This window comes from Sceloporus occidentalis, unplaced genomic scaffold (assembly GCF_023333645.1).
Source record: "Sceloporus occidentalis isolate IW3139 unplaced genomic scaffold, rSceOcc1.0.p SCAF_8, whole genome shotgun sequence".
Lineage (NCBI taxonomy): Eukaryota > Metazoa > Chordata > Lepidosauria > Squamata > Phrynosomatidae > Sceloporus > Sceloporus occidentalis.
Genome location: NW_028316988.1, coordinates 22,804,465 through 22,821,937, shown reverse-complemented (window position 1 = coordinate 22,821,937; position 17,473 = coordinate 22,804,465). Strand labels below are relative to the sequence as shown.

The 17,473-nt window shown below is 46.8% G+C and overlaps 1 protein-coding gene across 4 annotated transcripts in view; it reads right to left on the bottom strand.

Annotated features, from left to right (window-relative positions):
* Positions 1–405: 405 nt before the first annotated feature.
* The window catches only part of CCDC180 (coiled-coil domain containing 180), a 47,499-nt gene continuing 30,431 nt past the window's right edge, over positions 406–17,473 (bottom strand). For 3 of the 4 annotated variants that reach the window (XM_089535318.1, XM_089535319.1, XM_089535320.1), the window contains 11 exons: positions 16,704–16,780; positions 14,202–14,310; positions 11,085–11,168; positions 9,985–10,057; positions 8,687–8,828; positions 7,288–7,448; positions 6,515–6,652; positions 4,339–4,450; positions 2,515–2,620; positions 1,320–1,458; positions 406–614 (listed from right to left, as the gene is read on the bottom strand). In XM_089535318.1, coding sequence (XP_089391444.1) covers positions 483–614; positions 1,320–1,458; positions 2,515–2,620; positions 4,339–4,450; positions 6,515–6,652; positions 7,288–7,448; positions 8,687–8,828; positions 9,985–10,057; positions 11,085–11,168; positions 14,202–14,310; positions 16,704–16,780 — 1,273 coding nt within the window. In that variant the 3' untranslated portion in view covers positions 406–482. Of the gene's footprint in view, positions 615–1,319; positions 1,459–2,514; positions 2,621–4,338; positions 4,451–6,514; positions 6,687–7,287; positions 7,449–8,686; positions 8,829–9,984; positions 10,058–11,084; positions 11,169–14,201; positions 14,311–16,703; positions 16,781–17,473 lie in introns of those variants that run through there. The other variant, XM_089535321.1, reaches the window with a different exon arrangement.

Below are 17,473 nucleotides of genomic sequence, written 5' to 3'. Positions count from 1 at the left end.
ACCTCATGTGCTCAGGCGATGTGCATGGCCAGAAACAAGCACATGCACCAGACAAGCCTTCCAAACAGCACAGGCACACAACTGGCTCTGGCCCCCAAAACACAAACTTACCTCCTTCTGCCTCCTCACTTGCCCCCAAGGTCCTGAGTTCAAAATCCCAGTGGCATCTCCAGTTCAACTTCAAGTGGCCTGAGTGGCAAGAAATGGGAAGGCCTTTGCCTGGGGACCTGGAATGATGCTGCCATCAGAGTAGACAACCCTGGGAGACTGAGCCGGCAAAGGCAGGAGGGTTGTATATCATGCAGGGGAGCAGCACCTGAGCAGCTCAACAGGTTGGAGGCTTGGAAGAACACAGACCCACCACCCCAGAACACAACCAAAAATATCACCACCACAGCATGATTTCTAAAATAATGTATTTGTTTTTCTCTAGATAAAAATATATGCAAACCATGGGGTGAAGGGAGGGGTGTTGATAGGATTTAGGCATAGAGCTGCTTGATTTTCTGCACAGACTTCTTCCACCAGTCTGCCCAGTGCTGGGCCTTCAGGAGATGTGCTGTGCTCTCCTCCTTGATCCTGGCAAACTCTCCTTCCAGTATTTGCTTGAACTTCTGCACAGCCCAAGAAGGAGACAAAAGAGAGCCCTCCTGCTACTGCACCTTCCTTCTTTTGCTGCCCCCCCATCACCATGCCTTCCCACACCTGTTCCCTTCCCAGAGGATCTACAAAGGGAAGGAAGATGCAAGCAAGCCTTCCTTTCACCCAAAGTGCTAGGAGAAGCAGCTGCTTCTCTGGGAGCAGCCTTTGATCACCCTTTGGTGGCCTTAAACATCTGGGAGCTGTAGTCCAAAGAACTAACTGTACCATGTACTGCTTGCCAGAGGTTTTCCTTTAGAAGGGGAGAAGCTCCATTTGTGACAACTACTCCCACAGCCTCAGATCCCTCACAGGATGGGATGGGACAGGAGGGAGACCAGCAAACTTTCCCAAGGGTTAGCCTGTAATTCTGCAGGAACTGTGGTGCGCACTTGCAACCAGAGTTGCAGGCATCGAGGGAGGTTGGTACCTCTCTGCAGAAATCCAGGGGAGAAATTCAACAGATACAGTCCCCCTGCAGTGGTTCCTTCTCCCTGGCCACAGAGAAAGGCTGCCCCTTGGTCTCCTCAGGCATCTCTCGGGTGCTTTGGTGCTGCTGCTGAGGATTCTTGCAGAGCCACATTCCGCCACAGCCCTGCCCAACTGAGATAGGTGTCCCACCAAGGACAAGGCAATGACTACAAATGTCAGCTGCAGCGGTTCCATCCCCCATTTCCTACCCTGTAAACTGCATCTCTCTCTTCTACGGCAGCCATGTGACCCAAGGTGGTCTTGGCTGTTGTCACAGAAGCTGTTTCTCGCCAGATAATTTGGTTTGGGAGACCCACCAGGGTGGTTCTGGGAAGGCCAGGCCAAGTCCTTAAAAATACAAGCAGAGGAAGAAAAAGTGCATGGACAATTAAATGAGTTGGAAGATACAACGAGCAATTCCCCTGTTTCAATTTATACAAGGGCAATTCAACCCAGCCATACCTTGCTGCAACGAAATCTCCCCCTCCCCACCCACCATAAGTCCAAGCAGGAAGCAAGGGGTTGCATTTCCCTTCCCAACCTGCCCGCCCTGCAGAATGACACACATTGGCCTAAATCCTATTTTAGACTGACTGAATCAATGTGATTTATCTGCATGTTAACTCCCCATTAAACAGTTGATTGAATGGGCCAACTCCTGCTGAGACTAAGTAACAGGATGCCAGCCATGGATCTGATGTAAAGTCACAAAATCATAGAGTTGGAAGAAAGCCCAAGGGCCATCCAGTCCAACCCCCAGCCATGCAGGAGTACACAATCGAAGCACCATGCTCAGCCTGCACAGGAGCCACAGAAGGTTTTGCGGGGAGGAGATTAAAGGATACTGATCCATTTCATTGGGTCCCTCAGTGCATTTGAAGGGGGTGATGGATGAGCTTCAAAGTCTGAGTGGATAAAGATCTACCCGCCCATGCACATACTCACTCCTATGCACAGACCAGAGTGAGGGAGACACCTGCAAGAAGAGATGCATGCATGCACGTGGCAGCCCTGCACAGAGCTCAGCCAGGCACTCAGGGCCTTGTCACACTAAAATAGCATTGCCTTCCAAACCGTTGTGGAGCTGGGCTGCTCTCTACCCTATCACACTTTTGTAATCTTTCTAGCACTGCAGCCTTTGCTTACACTAAAACCTTATCGCATGCAGAATCTGGCACTGCCCAGCCAGTATCGCTCCTCTTCCTAGTTGGGCACATGCATACACACACACACATCCTCCCTAGACATATAAATGTAAAGCAGTCTTTTAAAGGGTGGGTTCTTTTCCTTTGTAGAAAAGAAATCCCCCCTCTGTGCTTCCCAAGGAGATGACATGGTGGGTATGAGGCCCAGGGCCCACATGGGATGCTCTTCCCCTTCCTTTTGCTGGCTAGGCCAGGTTACCTGCTCCCCCGCTCCACCAAGAGGCGGCACTCCTCCATCTCCAAGGATAGGCCAGCTTTCTTGCGGCGTATGAGGGTGCTGGTCTTCTCTCGGGGGTTCTCTATTTCTGAAAAAGGGCGAGTAGATTTTAGAGATATAGGAAGGAGCCAGATTTGTGCTTTCTGGTGCTCTGTGGCCCTCCGGGCCTCCTCTCCCCCTTGCCTCTGCTCAGGTCCCAAACTGTCCTGGACCCTCTAGAGATCAAAAAAGAGACAGTTCTGCAAGTCAGTAGCTTGTGACATTACATCTAAGATATATTCTTCTAATGGTGAAACTTGTTTTGTTTCCATGAAAACCCAGCTGTGATAGACAGAGGAGAAGGAGACCAGTCTCACCCCCCCAACCCTGCTGGAAATGCAGGAAAACCCCAAGGGGATCTGCAGGAAATCTCATCACTGCTCCCTTGGCATCTGGTTACCCTGGGAGCAGGAACCAAGCAAGCTGGCTGAACAACAACAAAGAAGTCTCTCGCCTATTGCACCCCTCCAGCAAGGGCCAGTGTGGACAAGAGGCCTCTTGGTCACTGCTCAGCCAGCTGGTCAGTTGCTGCTCGCAAGCTGACCAGGTGCAAAGGGAGAAGCTTCTCCCTGGTGAGGAAGGACTCTTAACCCTTCTTTGTTGGGGCTGAGATGGGCACAGCCAATGTGTGAGTTGGGGGTTTACCGAGGTCACATTCCCTGGACTGGAGAGATTTTGACTATAGGAACTGCTGCAAGGTGAAGGACTCTTTCCAAGAATTGACCCCAGATACTTCCCCTCTCCTTCACCAGATATGTCCACCCCACACAGCTTCACACGTTCCCCCTACACACACACACACACGTGCGCGCGCGCACACACACACGTGCACAAAAATGGCTTCTTCTGTTGCCTCTTCTCTCAGCCTGTCTGATGAAAGAAAACAGGAGCAGCAGAGCAGCTCCAACCTGACAGATGAGCCTCAGTAAAACTCACAAAGCTTAAGCAGTCTGAAATCTGAATCCAAATCTGAAAGCTCCTTTTTGCTGCTGCTTCTCTCCCACTGCCACGTCCCAAAATGGTGCCACTCCGAGCCATAGAAGTGATATTCTGCACCAAAGCCTTTCAAGAGTTTCCCAAGCTCCACCATTAATGAAAGATATAGCCAAGACAGTGAGATTGTGCAGGCAAGTGAAGAGTAGGAGACACCACTGCAAGAAATTAGCAAGGCTGGGTTGTGGTTTTAAGTCAGCCTGAAAAGAAGTTTCATGCAACCCTCATACCTACCATGGTCCTGAAAGCTGCTGGTTCCTCTTGTCTTTCTTGTACACCAATACTTCAGACCCCTGCCACCCCATTTCCCTCACTGCACCCCTAATGCCCTCTTTCCTCCTCACCGCCTCCTTGGATCTTTCCATTGCCCCTGGAGTGGCTCTGGTCACCCAGCTAGTCTAGAGCTGCCTCTGGTCACCCAGCTACAGTCTAGAGCAGTGATTCCCAAAAAAGGGGGGGTTACCACTCCCTTTGGGAATCACTGCTCTAGACTGTAGCTGGGTGACCAGAGGCAGCTCTCGACTCAGGCCCTCAAACTCAGCAGAAGGGGGAGCGGGGTAAGGGTTGAGAGGAATGGTCTCTGCATTCCTCAAGCAAGGTCCCTGAAACTGCCCTTTGCCCAGGAGGGCCAAGTGTTCATCCTCAGGACACCATGCCAGCTCTCAGTAGCTGGCTTTCTACTAGCCCTTGGAACATTCAGCTGGTCATATGGGGCTCCTTTGTGTGAGATGAGGTATCAGTAAGCAGTGCCAACCAGGCCTCCTCCAGACTTACTTCCCATCTGAACATCATCAATGGTGAGACTCTGGTCCAGCTCCACCAGGACCGTCTCGGTGCAGGTAGCCAACGCCAGGACAAACTTCTGTGCACACTCAATGACACAGGCCTGGGGAAGGAACAGGTAACAAAAGGAACTTTATTGGGAGGATGGACTACAGTCCGTCCTCGCCTTACGCGGGGGATCCATTCCGGATCCCTCCGCGTAAGGCGAATTCCGCCTATGCTCGAGCCCCATTGGAAACAATGGGGCTCGTGCGCGGCGGTGCGGGCGCGCGCAGGGCGCAACGGGCGCGCACGCCCATTCAATTGAATGGGACGCGCCACCCCTTTCGCCCCGCGGCTGAGCGCGTATGCTCAAGGCCTCGTATGGCGCGCCTGCGTATGGCGCGGGCATGCTGTATTTGCATTTACTCTTTTGTTTTTTGGGAGCTGTATTCTAGTGGCTGGTGAGGCCAAAGGCAACAGAAGGGGCAAGGCCAAAGATACTGGTAGAGTGTGTGTGTGTGTGCGCGCGCGCGCACGTGCATGCACATATATCCATCCATCCCACCTTTTCCCAGTTTGGGACTCAAGTCATGCAAAAGTTAAAAAGCAATTAAGCCATCATAAAATGTGAAACCAGTTAAAACAAATTAAACAATAACAACAGCAACAACAAAAAACCCAGCACAATATATAAGGCCTCATAGAATCATAGAATAGATTTTATGAGGCCTTATATAGCGTGCTGGGTTATTCTGTAATTGTTATTGTTTAATTTGTTTTAACTGTTTTCAAATTTAAGATGGCTTAATTCCTTTTTGGCCCTAGACCTCAACAGGGATAAGGCACTACATCTAAAATGAAAAACTAAAATAGAGGATTGGTGACATGTGGCTTGGAAGCATGCATTTGAAAAGAATCTAGGGGTCTCAGTAAGTACAAACTAAGCAGAAGTCAAAAGTGTGATGCAGTTGCCAAAAGAAATTAATGTAATTCTGGGTTACATCAACAGGATCATGGTGTCCAAGTCAAACGAAGTAATAATGCCACTCTGTTCTGCTTTGGTCAAAGCTCACCTGGAATGCCATAAGTTCAGTAAGGATATGGGCAAGCTTTAATGTGTCTAAAGAGGGACCAAGATGGTCAAAGGCCTGGAAACCTAGCCTTATGAGGAATGACTGAAGGAGCTGGATATATTTAACTTGGAGAAGAAAAGACTGAACCACAGTAACTATTTTTAAATATCTGAAGGGATATCATATTGAGCATTGAAGCAAGCTTGTTTTCTTTTGCTCCTGAGACTAGAAAATCAACCAATGGATTCAAATTATAGGAAAAGAGATTCCACTAAACATTAGGAAGAACCATTTTTTTAACAATAAGAGAGGTCTGACAGTGGAATAGACTGCTTTGAAGGATGGTCTTTTAAAGTCTTTAAACAGAAGTTGGATGGGCATCTTTCAGGAGTCCTTTAGTTGTGTATCTTGTATGGCAAGGGGTTGGACTAGGTAGCTCTTGTGATTCTTTCCAACTCTTGGATTCTATGGCCTGATCTATTGCAATCAGTAACAATACTATTTGTGGTATTCAATACAATTTTATGTTGATTTTATCATTAATGGTATCCTTGAAGGGAACCACAAGCAAACCATTAGTGCCAAAAACCAGAATGTGCAAACCCCCCCCCCACCACCACCACAAGAAATACTGGAAGAAAATGCTTATTTGCAGTGCAGAGTCACTATGCCTAATGTTTATGCTCCATGTAAGATATCAGGGATGCCTGGATGGTGGGCTTGGTGCAGAACAAAGAAAAGTATCTCTTTGGACTATGAATCTCAGAATCCTCCTCTGCCAGCATAGTTAGTTGCCATCCAAAAAGGCAACTTTTCCTAGCTCTGCTTTTGGAGCAATTTCTCTTTTGGCCCTGAGAGCACAATCAGGGTTCCAAATGCCTCTCTCCATAAAGGAAAGAGGCTGAAGGGCTGTAGTGGACAAAGGAAGCAATGTGTGGTGGTGGGGGAGGGCCAGGTGAGGGGCAATGGTGCCCAGAAACAGGTCTTCCAGTAAATTGGTGGGTGACTGCAAGAGCGCAGGCTGCCCCAGGCATGGATGCCCTGCCATGCAAAGTATCCCCTCATCCATACAGCCCTCTTTTGCCAATGTGGGAGATGCAAGAGATATATACCTCCAGCTGCTTGGTGCAGAGTCGGATCCCCTCCACCTGGTCCTTCTCCCTCTCCGCTTCCTCCTGGCACAAGGCTTCCAGCAGGGGCAGATTGTGGGGGTGCCCAAGAGTTGGGCAAAGCTTCGCCTTGGTCTTGTCCTTGCATGGAAGAGGAACAGGTGAGCAGCTCAGTCTGCAGCAGAATGGGACCCAAGGGAGGGCTCAATGGTTAAATGCCTGTACAGCAGCCACACGGTTGTGTGTTTAATCCCAAGCAGGGCTCCAAGGTCTACTCAGCCTTGCATCTTTCCATGGGTTGGGGTGGATGGCTCTGCCTGACCAGAGGCCAAAAGGGACAGGCCATAATGCCAGGGGTGGGGCTAATGTCCTTCCAGCCTGTTTTCTGCCCCTGCCACCATTGCTCACAAGGCAGGCACCAGTCTCAGCCACTCTGATAGCATGTAGTCCCTTGTCTCAGGGCTGCTGTACCTCACTTCCTCTGAGATGACTTCCTTCAATTCCCTACATTCTCATGCCAACCTGGCTCAAGCCCTGGCTGGACATCCATTCTGCTTCCCTGCTCTGACCCTGGGTCCAGCTCAGGTGAGATAAAGACCTGTGCCTCAGCCCATCTGGTGCCAGGAAGCAAACCTGTGTTCAGTGCTGACAGAAAGAGGGATGAGGAAGGAGTCCAAGGTGCCTGCCTTGGGTTGTGAAGAGCTCAGAGGAGTTCTCCTAACCCACAGTGAAGCCACATGGGGGGAGGTGCTTCCCCTGAGGGATTCATGCCCTACCTTGGCCACATCCCATTTCTGCAGCTGGCTTTGCAGCTTGCGTCGGATCTCCTCCGTCGACTCTACGAGGAGCTGCTCATGATCCTTCAGATGTTTACCAATGACCAGCCGAATGACTCGGGGAAGATCCTCTTCAAACCTCTTCAGCTGATCCCGGAATTCTGTGTGGTTTAGGGAAGGGAACAGAAAGCTCTGTCAGAAGATACCAGCCACACATGCTGGCGAAAAGTCAGGAAGAAACTCTTCTAGAAAGTCCAAAAAACCCACAAAAAACACTAGTCACTAGTCACACTAATGGGGGACCCTGTACTTATGTGGAAGTTTTACCATTAGTAATACATTCCTTTGGTCCTGAATAGATTATAACACAGACACTTAAAGTTCATTGATTGCTGAATCACAGTGTGCACAAGTCATTTTATACATACTATAGGTTAACTTAAAAAAGACTCCAGAGCCAGCGTGGCATAGTGCTTTGAATGTTGGACTACAACTCTGGAGTCCAGGATTTGATTCATGCTTGGCCATGAAACCTACTGGGTCACCTTGGGCAAGTCACATACTCTCAGCTCCAAGGGAAAGCAGTGGCAAATCTCTGAACAAATCTTGCCAAGAAAACCCCTTTACACATTTGCCTTAAGGATGCCATAAGTCAGAAACGACTTGAAGGCACACAACACACACAAAAGAGACTTTAGAGAAAATGTCAATTTTTGGCAGTAACTAAAGATTAAAGCTCAGAAAAATCTATGAAATGCATAGGGTCCATCCCAGAATAAAACATATTATTTATACATTTGAATAAATGTTTTCGTAAGTGAAAATATTTGAAGGTTCACTAGCCTGAATCCAAATGAAGTGCAATGTCCCACTAAAAGCTATGTGACTTTCATGCTGCTTGTTTTATTGGCTTCAGTGGTATGTATCTGCAATTAGCTTGACAGGGACTGTCCAATTTTAAAGTTTAGTATTTTTATAAGTAAGAGCGAGGAAAAAGCAAGGAAAGATTGACAAAAGTGAATCATGTTGTTGTTATGTGACTTCAAGTCATTTTTGACTTATAGCAACCTTAAAATGAATCTATCACAGGATTGTTGTTTTTTTACAAGATTTGTTCTGAGGGGGTTTGTCTTTGCCTTTCTCTGAGAACCAGAGAATGTGGCTCACTGAAGATCACCCAGCAGTTTTCCTTGGCTGAGCAGGGATTCAAACCCTGGTCTCCAGAGTCCTAGTCCACCACTCCAACCACAACACAACTCTGGATCTCTATGTGAATGTATACATACCTTTTAAAAAGGCAAAATGTGTGACTGACAGCACAGTTCTCTGTTCATAAACAAACTTCATTTGAATTCAACAGGATTTATTCCCTGGTACATGAGTACTGTCCTGACTTTACCAGAAATGCAGGCAATGTGGTACTCGTCTGTTTGCTGCTGATACATCAAAAGTTTCTGACCCATCACATCAATGCACTGTTCGTAGGTTTCTTGCAGGTACTCTGGCCGAGTGATTTGATGCTTATCCTTTTTGTAGAAGTCCTTTTATAAGACAGGGAGAAAAGAGGGAAAAGGGATAAAGTGAACTGGGCAAGGCCTCCTGAGACAAAAGCCACTGACCCAGAGGAGAAAAACACAAAATGGCTCACCAAGAGGGACATAAGAACACAACAACATTTGGACCCAACTATGGCTAGCAGGGGCCAACACTGGAAAGCACAGTCCCACCAGTAGTGGGCAAGTCATGGCCACCATCTTTGTTCTTCACAAGGACCAAGCATCAGCTGAACATTCTAATATAGTGTGGAGAGAGAAATGGCTATCATCACAAAAATGCCACAGTTGTTGTTAGGTGGGGAGTGGTACACCATGTCTGTATAGTCATTTAACACACACTCACAGAGTTCACAATGGCACTGAAAAGGTGAAATTCCTGGCAGGGCTTATAAGGGAAAAGGGTTCAGTCAGTATATCCATTCAAAATCTGGAGAGTCAAGAAGGGGGCTGTGAATTTCTGACAATCCCCTCCCCCAACCAACCCCCCACAGCCTCCTTCCATTGCATTATTTTACAAAGGTTAGCAAACACATAGTTCTTCTCGTATTTTCTTGGCTTTTTACCATGACCTGTCTATTTTTTCTACAAAAAAATCCAGTCACCAGGAAGGCCACCATTTCATTACATAACATATATTTACTGTCACCCGAAAGCAGCCTTGTTCTTCCTTGCAAAACTTCCAAGCCATTGCAAGAAACAAAGATGGAAGCCATCGGTAATCAACCGATATAGGCTTCCCGGGGCCCCAGGGATCCCTGTGTCAGACATCAGAGAAGACCTGCATTGGCTAGTTCAGAGTCAGGGCTGAGTGTCCCTCTCTGTCCCCTCCCTCCTTCCACCTACCACCCCAGAAAAACGTAGGTCACAGCTCTGAGGCAGTGGAATGGGGATTGCCGTTCCCAAATGCACATCCTGGCTGATGCTGAAGGAGGCCGCTAATGGCATCAGGGAGCCATCTTATATATCTTGCAGTGTGCTGGGGGCAGCAAAGGAGAACATGTGGGATGCATACCATCTCATACTTCCCCACCAAATTTTTAAAGACTTCTGGAGAGGGAGGGTGTGATTCTCTCACCAGCTAGTTCTGCCATGAAACTACTTCACCAGAGTCGTGGAAAATCATTTAAAGAAATGCTCTTACCTCAGCAATGGCCATCAGAGTGTCAAAGTTGTCCCATAAGATATTGAAGATTATCCCTTTAAAATGGTCATTACTAAACATAAAACAATTTTAAAAGCATTTAGAAAATGGCAGTATTTAATGATATTCATCCTGCTTTTTATTTAGGCTCTGTCCTAAGTAAAAGTAGCACTACTGAAATTCTGGTCTTGACATAGGTTTAAAAAAGAGAGGCCCTATCCTAAGTAATATGGATTTTATGAGAAGGCTATGCAGTAAACACAGGCAGTTGTGGTGGCTGCATCTTTTAGCTGAAAGCCACAACAATGTTCCACACCCCACCCCTCCCCAAAAACCATTCAAAGCTGAGCAAAAAAAATAATAAAAAAATAATGGTGGTTTCTTGGCAGCCAAACAAATAATCTCATTCATATGCAAAGCCCTGGTGCTCAGGTAGGAAACAACAGAGATTCTAACATACTGGGAAATGACCCTCCCTGTGAACTAACTGTGAGAAAGGAGAGCATCTCAAATGCTGCAAGACACAACAGCAGCAACACAAGATACTTTATCAAGACACTCCACTGAGACCTTCCAAGAACTGGTGATCAGGAAAAGATTTGGCTTGGGGCCATCATACAGCTGCCTTGGTCTGGTGCAAGTAGAAAAAGGTGGCTGTGGAGCGAGATGGGGCTTGGCTCAAGCCAGGGGCCTTACAGGGCCAGACAGAACTCAAGCACATTGCATAGCTGAGGTAGGAAACTATTTACACAGCTGTCGATCTGTGGGTGTCTCCTTAAATACCTGTGACTTGAAGATCACATCTGATCAATCCATTTGAAAAAGTGGATTGAGAGCCACTAGATTCCTCCTTACCAACTTTCCATTTTGTACTCAAACAAAGTAATATGGCAATCTCTTTGAAAGCAAGTACCACCAAATTTTCTACAATCAAGCTCCCATGAAGCAATCCCAATTCAAATTGGTCTTCTACCTCAGTTGTCTTTTAAATGTCATCTACTAGGATTATTTCAGTGAAGCAGATAATCTGCATTCAAGAAATGGGAAGAATATTAATTCTAAAAGAGCTCTGGAAAAGAAAAAGAAGGCACAGGACTTACTCAGTCTCTTTCGGCTTGTCCCCAAAAATCTGCAACTTTCTGTCTGCCCGTGTTATCTTGGCATATTTATGGATGGAGCTGCTGCTGCATTGGAAAGAAGAAAGGATTTAACGCCCTTCTCTGCCTCTCTTTCCCTCCCAGTAGTGGGACCTTTTCTCGGCACCAGAGTCAAATCAATCTGGTCATTAAGCAAGGCACTGGAAAAGGAAGCAACCTTCAGAGCCTCTGGCACAAACTTCTGATAAGCATGGTAACAGGAATGCTGGCAACCCATTCTGGGGGCACTGAGGACAGGAAGACTTCCTAACTGAAGAAGCACAAAGATGCATCTAATCCAAGGATATAAGAGAGAATGTCACTCTCAAACTGTTGTTGGCATGCAACTCTTCCCCACCTTGGCACCACAATTCAGTGGTGGTGGGACTGCATGCTCCTGTAAGGGCAGAGGCCATGTTGAGGGCAGAAGTGCTGCTGGGAGGATCTCCTTCTGCTGAGGAGCCAGTCTCAATGGGATAAACAGTTCCTGAGCATCAGCAGCAGCAGTAGTAGGGGAAGGGACACTGGTGGAGGAACTCTCAGAGATAACTAACACTTGTTACTACTGCACAGAAAGAGACATGGCAAACATTTTTGAATACCTTTTACCACAAAAAACCTATGATGAGACAATTCAAAATGAAACAAGCGATAGTGCATGAAGATGAGACTCCTAGGTCGAAAGGCACCCAACGAGCTGATGAGGTAGAGCAGTGGACATGTATGAGCAGCACTGTGGCTGATGACACAAGTGGACTCAAGCCAAAAGGGTGTTCACCTGCTGACATGCTCAGAGGTGAAACAAAAGTCCAAAGCCCTTAGTATGGAGGGACCAACCTGATTTGTATGCTCCATATGGAGCAAGAGCATGGTATCAACAACAGGCAGGACCAACCACTTCTGTTTCCTCCACCTGTAATGAGAAGGTCATACTAATGACTGGCCCCTCGTATGGAGGACCTAACTTCATCTGATTCCTCTGTATGGAGTGAGAAGATGGTACCAGTCCTTGGTATGCAGGAAGCAACCCCTTTCTCTGTTGTTGTTTTTTATATGGAGTGGGAAGATGGTACCAGCAATCAGCCCTTTAGTACATCTGATTCCTCAGTATGGAGGAGATGGTACTGATAGTAGGCCCTTATTATGTCTCCTCCAACAGGAGTATCAGTACAGTCTGAGGGCATTGGCAATGCCAGTCTGGTTTCTACCCATCATTCCTTAGACAATGTAGGAGTAGCTTCCATATAAGACTACCTGAGGTCCAATCAGTCTGACAAATCAATGGGGTCAGAACTGAAGAGGATCAAGGTAGGGCAGGGAATGAGAAGCCAATGATTTGTCAAATTAGACTTTTCCCAACTACCCGAGAAGACTTGTATAGGCTTTGCTCATATAGTAGAGCTGTTAGCCTCACTCTATATTTTAACCAGTCTATGCCAAGCACAAAAGGCACAGTAAGCTGCCCTATATCTCCAGTATTTTGCCAAAACATAAAAGTACCTGAGGTGACTTGTTAATCGACTAATGAAGACATAACCACCAAAACCCAAGACAGACTAAGTCAAACACAAAAATCAAAGTCTGGCAGTAAAAGTAAGCCCTGAAGTGTTCCTGAGATGCAGATAAAAACAAACTGAGAGCTTAGGCAGGCTGCTAGGTCACTTGGAGAGTGGATAGAACTAACACCAAAAAAATACTGATGTCATAGCTCTGGAAGTTTTTGAATGATAACACTGTACAGGTGCAGAATAACCCATTTGTGTGACCCATAGAGACCACAAAGAAAAAAATTAATAGATTCTATGTGGGCATTCAGGAAGAAATGAAATATACACCAAACAAGACATGGGGTACTAATAGGCAATTGGAATGCAAAAAGTATAAAACAGAGCTGAACTAAACACTGTAACAGAATTCAGCATAGGATAAAGAAATGAAGCAGTAGAATGGTTTACTGAATTTTGTGAGATTAACTGCACTGCAAACACATTCTTCAGGCAACCAAAGACATAAGTGTATATGTGGACACCACCTGATGGTTGACTGCTGTTGCTGTTAACTGCCCTAGAGTCAACCTCGACCCATGGCGATCCTATGGATGAGAAACCTCTAAGACCCCCTGTCCTCCACTGTTCTGATTAGGCCCTGCAGGCTCAATCCCGTGCCTCCTGTCTAACCATTTGGCATGCGGTTTTCCTCTCTTTCTACTGCTCTCTACCTTCTTTTCCAATGATTCATGCCTTCTCATAGTGTGGCCAAAGTACAACAGCCGCAATCTGGTCATCTTGGCTTCTAGGAAGAGTTCAGGCTTGATCTGTTCTAGAACCCATTTGCCTGTCCACAGTATCCACAGCACTTTTCTCCAGCACCACAATGCAAAGGAATTGGTTTTCTTTCTGTTTGCTTTCTTCACTGTCCAGCTCTCACATCTGTGCATGGAGATGGGGAATATAATGGCTTGGACAATTCTAACTTTAGTGTTCAGTTGTGTATCTTTATACTAAAGGATCTTGTCTAGTTCTTTCATGGCTGCCCTTCCTATTCCTAGTCTTCTTGTTTCATGACTACAGTCTCCATTCTGATGAATGTTTGATCCATGGTACAGGAAATCTTTTGTTTCAATTTTCTCATTATCAAAGTTGAATTTATGTAGATTCTCCATGGTAATTATTTTTGTTTTCCTTATATTCCATAACAAGCCTGGCTTTTGTCAGGAATCCATTCATGAATTCCTGCCATAAGGGTTTTTAAGTGTTTAGGGTTAAATATGAAAAAGATGTTATTTATAGTTGATAAAAATAAGATGTCTTTTGTGTTGAAAGAGGTGCTACAGACTGGGAGCATGGCACCTTTGCCCTTTCTTCTTTGCCCTTCATTAGTAATTGTTCTAAGTCTGTTACATTTTCCTCTAGGAGTATGGTGTCATCTGCATATCTTAGAGATGATGTGACTCACTGGAAAAGATGATAATGTTCAGTAAAGTGGAAGATCTCTCATTCCTAGGTTGCCATAAGTTGACTTGGCAGCCAAATAACAACATGCAATCCTCATCTGCCCATTAGCAGCTTTGCTTTATCTTACCTTTTTGACATCCGCTTGCTGACAGAACTGGACTTTTTCAGAGGAACAGGCATATGTTGAGCACCCTGGATGCTGTCGGCTTGGTCTTTATTAATGAAGGGCAATAGCACTGGATATAGCAATTTGGAAAAGAGAATGAAGAGCATTAAACTGGGGGCTGGGACAGCTTTTGAAACAGCCAGGCAAGGGGCGGGGGGGGGGAGGTACAGTTGTGATTTCCAAGGCCAGCAAAAACAGGGCTCACTTTTCACAAGGCTGCATGGCCCACCCACCATTTACTAGTTGGGGGACCTATTCACCATCTTTTGCCCTAGCTTCTCCCCTTGACTCCCCAACCCATGGCTAGCACTGTACCGTGGGTGTACCTTCAATGAAATGCACAGGAGGCTGGATGACAGAGCAAGAACAGGTTGCTTACCTGTAACTCACAGATTAGGGGTTTTGTGCCTGCACAGAGATTCCATTCGGAGGTTCAAAAGCTGAGCAGATTGACGGGTTGAGAATGCCCAATCCCGCCAATCTACCTCCACCTTCATTTCGAGTCTGTCACAAAAAATGCAGGGACCTGAAAGAGGAGAGCTAGGGTGGGTATATGTGAGGGCACAGATGACCACTTGAAGAACCAGTTACAAGTATGCAACCTATTCTTCTTCTTTGTGGTCTCTGTGACTCATGCATTAGGGTGACTGAAAAGCTTATCTGTGGAAGAAGGGCAGGTCACTGTATAAATGATGAAAGAACAGTACGACCAAAACTGGCATCCCGACATGACCTAGAGTCAAGCCTGTAGTGCCAGACAAACATGGACAGTTGTGACCACATAGCAGCCTTGCAGAGGTCAGGTAGAGAGACACCTCAGAGGAAGGCAGCAGATGAGGAGAGAGCCCTGCTTGAGTATGGGCGCACACCAACAGGAGGAGAGCATTTAGCTAGTTCATAGGCAAAGGAGAACTAAAGGTGGAGCTAGATTGGCAGGATCTGGCAGGCTCAGTACAGTGGGCAGGGCTACTCGCCAATCTGCTCAACTTTTGAACCTCCGAATGGAGACTCTGCACAGGTGCAAAACCTCTAATGTGTGAGGCATAGAGACCACGAAGAATTCTGTCACTGTTTTTTTTAAAAATGCAGGTGTATTTGTAGGCCTCATGACTGTGGAGAAAGGATTCAAATGAGTGGAGCTAAGAGATGTCAGGAGGCAGCCCATTCCCAATTAGTCTCTTTACAATTAAACCTTCGGCATGCTTCCCAAATGCTTCCAGTGCTTCCTACTGATATGGTTCAAGAAGTATAATGCTGCAGGGGAAGACAGCAGATACAGGACTGCAGCGTACTTGGGCCCTTGAGTCTGGAAAAGCCACCACCAGCAGCACTGCTGGGGGTAAGAGAACCCTTTACTTCCTGAGCCGGCGACAGCATCTCTGAATGCAGACCAAGGTCCCCCAGAGCAGACAAATGGAAGGTCCTCCCTGTAGGAAGAGGAGGCCAAGCCAGGCTGAGTCTGAAGCCAGTCAAAGCAGCAATGGCTCAGGCCTTTTTATTTCATTAACAAGGCCATTTGCCAATTGACAATGTGGCCCCTGAACCACATCCTTAGCACAGCAGGCAAAGCCAAATGGGCAAAAGGGAAACTCAGAAGCCCTTTTGTCAAATTGCTCTGCTGTCAGCAAAGGGACCCCAGTGCTGGGGATGGGGGCTCACTGGAGTCTGATCGTATTACTCTAGTTCTCCACTAAAGATGGCAGCAGGTGATGTGTCTCTAGGCTCTGCTCTTCATAACCATTCTGTGGTTGTGACACTGAGTCCTCCTATTGTCTGATCAATGCAGCTGGGGGAATAGTCTTTCATAAAATGAGGGGTTAATGATGTAATAAGGTTAATTTTATTGGGACTCAGCAGTTGCCCAATGGGAATGGCCAGTAGGCAAGATGCTCAAACCTTCCAGATCCTTCTCAGAACAGGTTATAAAAAGACTTAGAGGTGACTGCAAGGGAGAATCTAACACTGAATAGGCTACCTTGAGTCCCATTGCTGGACAGAAGGCAGAATGTAACTCAAATGCTATCAAATTATTTCTGCTGGCAGAATTCAATGGTAAATTATTGCCATTTCTGTATGCAACAAGTTCTTAATGTAAAGGAGCATTATGATTTTTACACTGCTTTTCTTTTGGAGAATATTTTAAGCATAAAGTCAGCCTATAAATAATTTAAAACAAAGACATTAATAAATGGGTTGCAGCAGTGACTATGCAGATGGACTTACAGCTACATGATTTATTCTCCTCTCAAAACCTGGAGCTCAGGAAGAGGAGGATTTCCTATGCTGGGTGAACATGGAGAAAAGGAATCTACTGGGGCCCCAGGCAATGCAGTGACCACAGGATTCATTCTCCCTCTGGAGCCCAGCCAAAGCTCCCAACGCCCTTTCCAAGCCACTGCTGAGCCTCTGGTTTCCCTAGCCAGCCCTGGCAAAATTGAAGGGCTTGGCCCCATAAAAGGTTACCTTGTCCTTCTCCTCCAGTGGTCTGTGACTGCTCTCTTTCCTGAGAAGAGTCCGTCGTTCTTCTGAGGCGCTGAAATCTGAAAGAAGTTCAACAGGGGCAGCGTCAGCTGTTCTGCCCCATGGAAGATATGCATGAGGAGGAAAAGCAGGCAGGTGTTCTTCCTAGGAGAAGAGGGCCTTCTGTCCCTTCCCCCTCCCATTTATTTGGGGTCCAGCCAGCTTCAAAAGAAACCAGCTGGCCCCTTTAAGCGCAGGGTGGGCATTGAAGCCTTGCTATAGTGATCCACAGCTGGCACAATGTTCCCCCCCCCAGGAGTGATCAAACACCTTATTTATGCTTATTTATGTCTCATGTGCTAGGAAAAACCACTAGCGTGGTTCATCTACCCAGGCCAAGCTGATGCAAGCCTGAGGACCTAAAGCCAGCTCAGCCACCTCCCAGCTGTGTTCCTGATCCCACTGAGGATCTCCACGGCCTGCTTCCCCACATCTGTGGGACATAAACCTCAACTGCAAAGCCACCTCTGGCCCCACCATCTCTGTCTGCTTTTGGCCCTTCTGATCCTCTCCCACCTTGTGTGGAACCCCATCTTCCACCTCCTTCCACCGAATGCATCCACCTGTCTACAGTCCCATCTTCTGCCTCTGGCCACTGGACCTGCCCTGAGCCTTTCCACTGGTGACTTCCCTCTGTTGTGGACAGAAAAGTCTCCACTCTTGGCCAAACCAGCATGGCAAACATTTCTGCTAGGCTTGGGCAATTAAGGGGC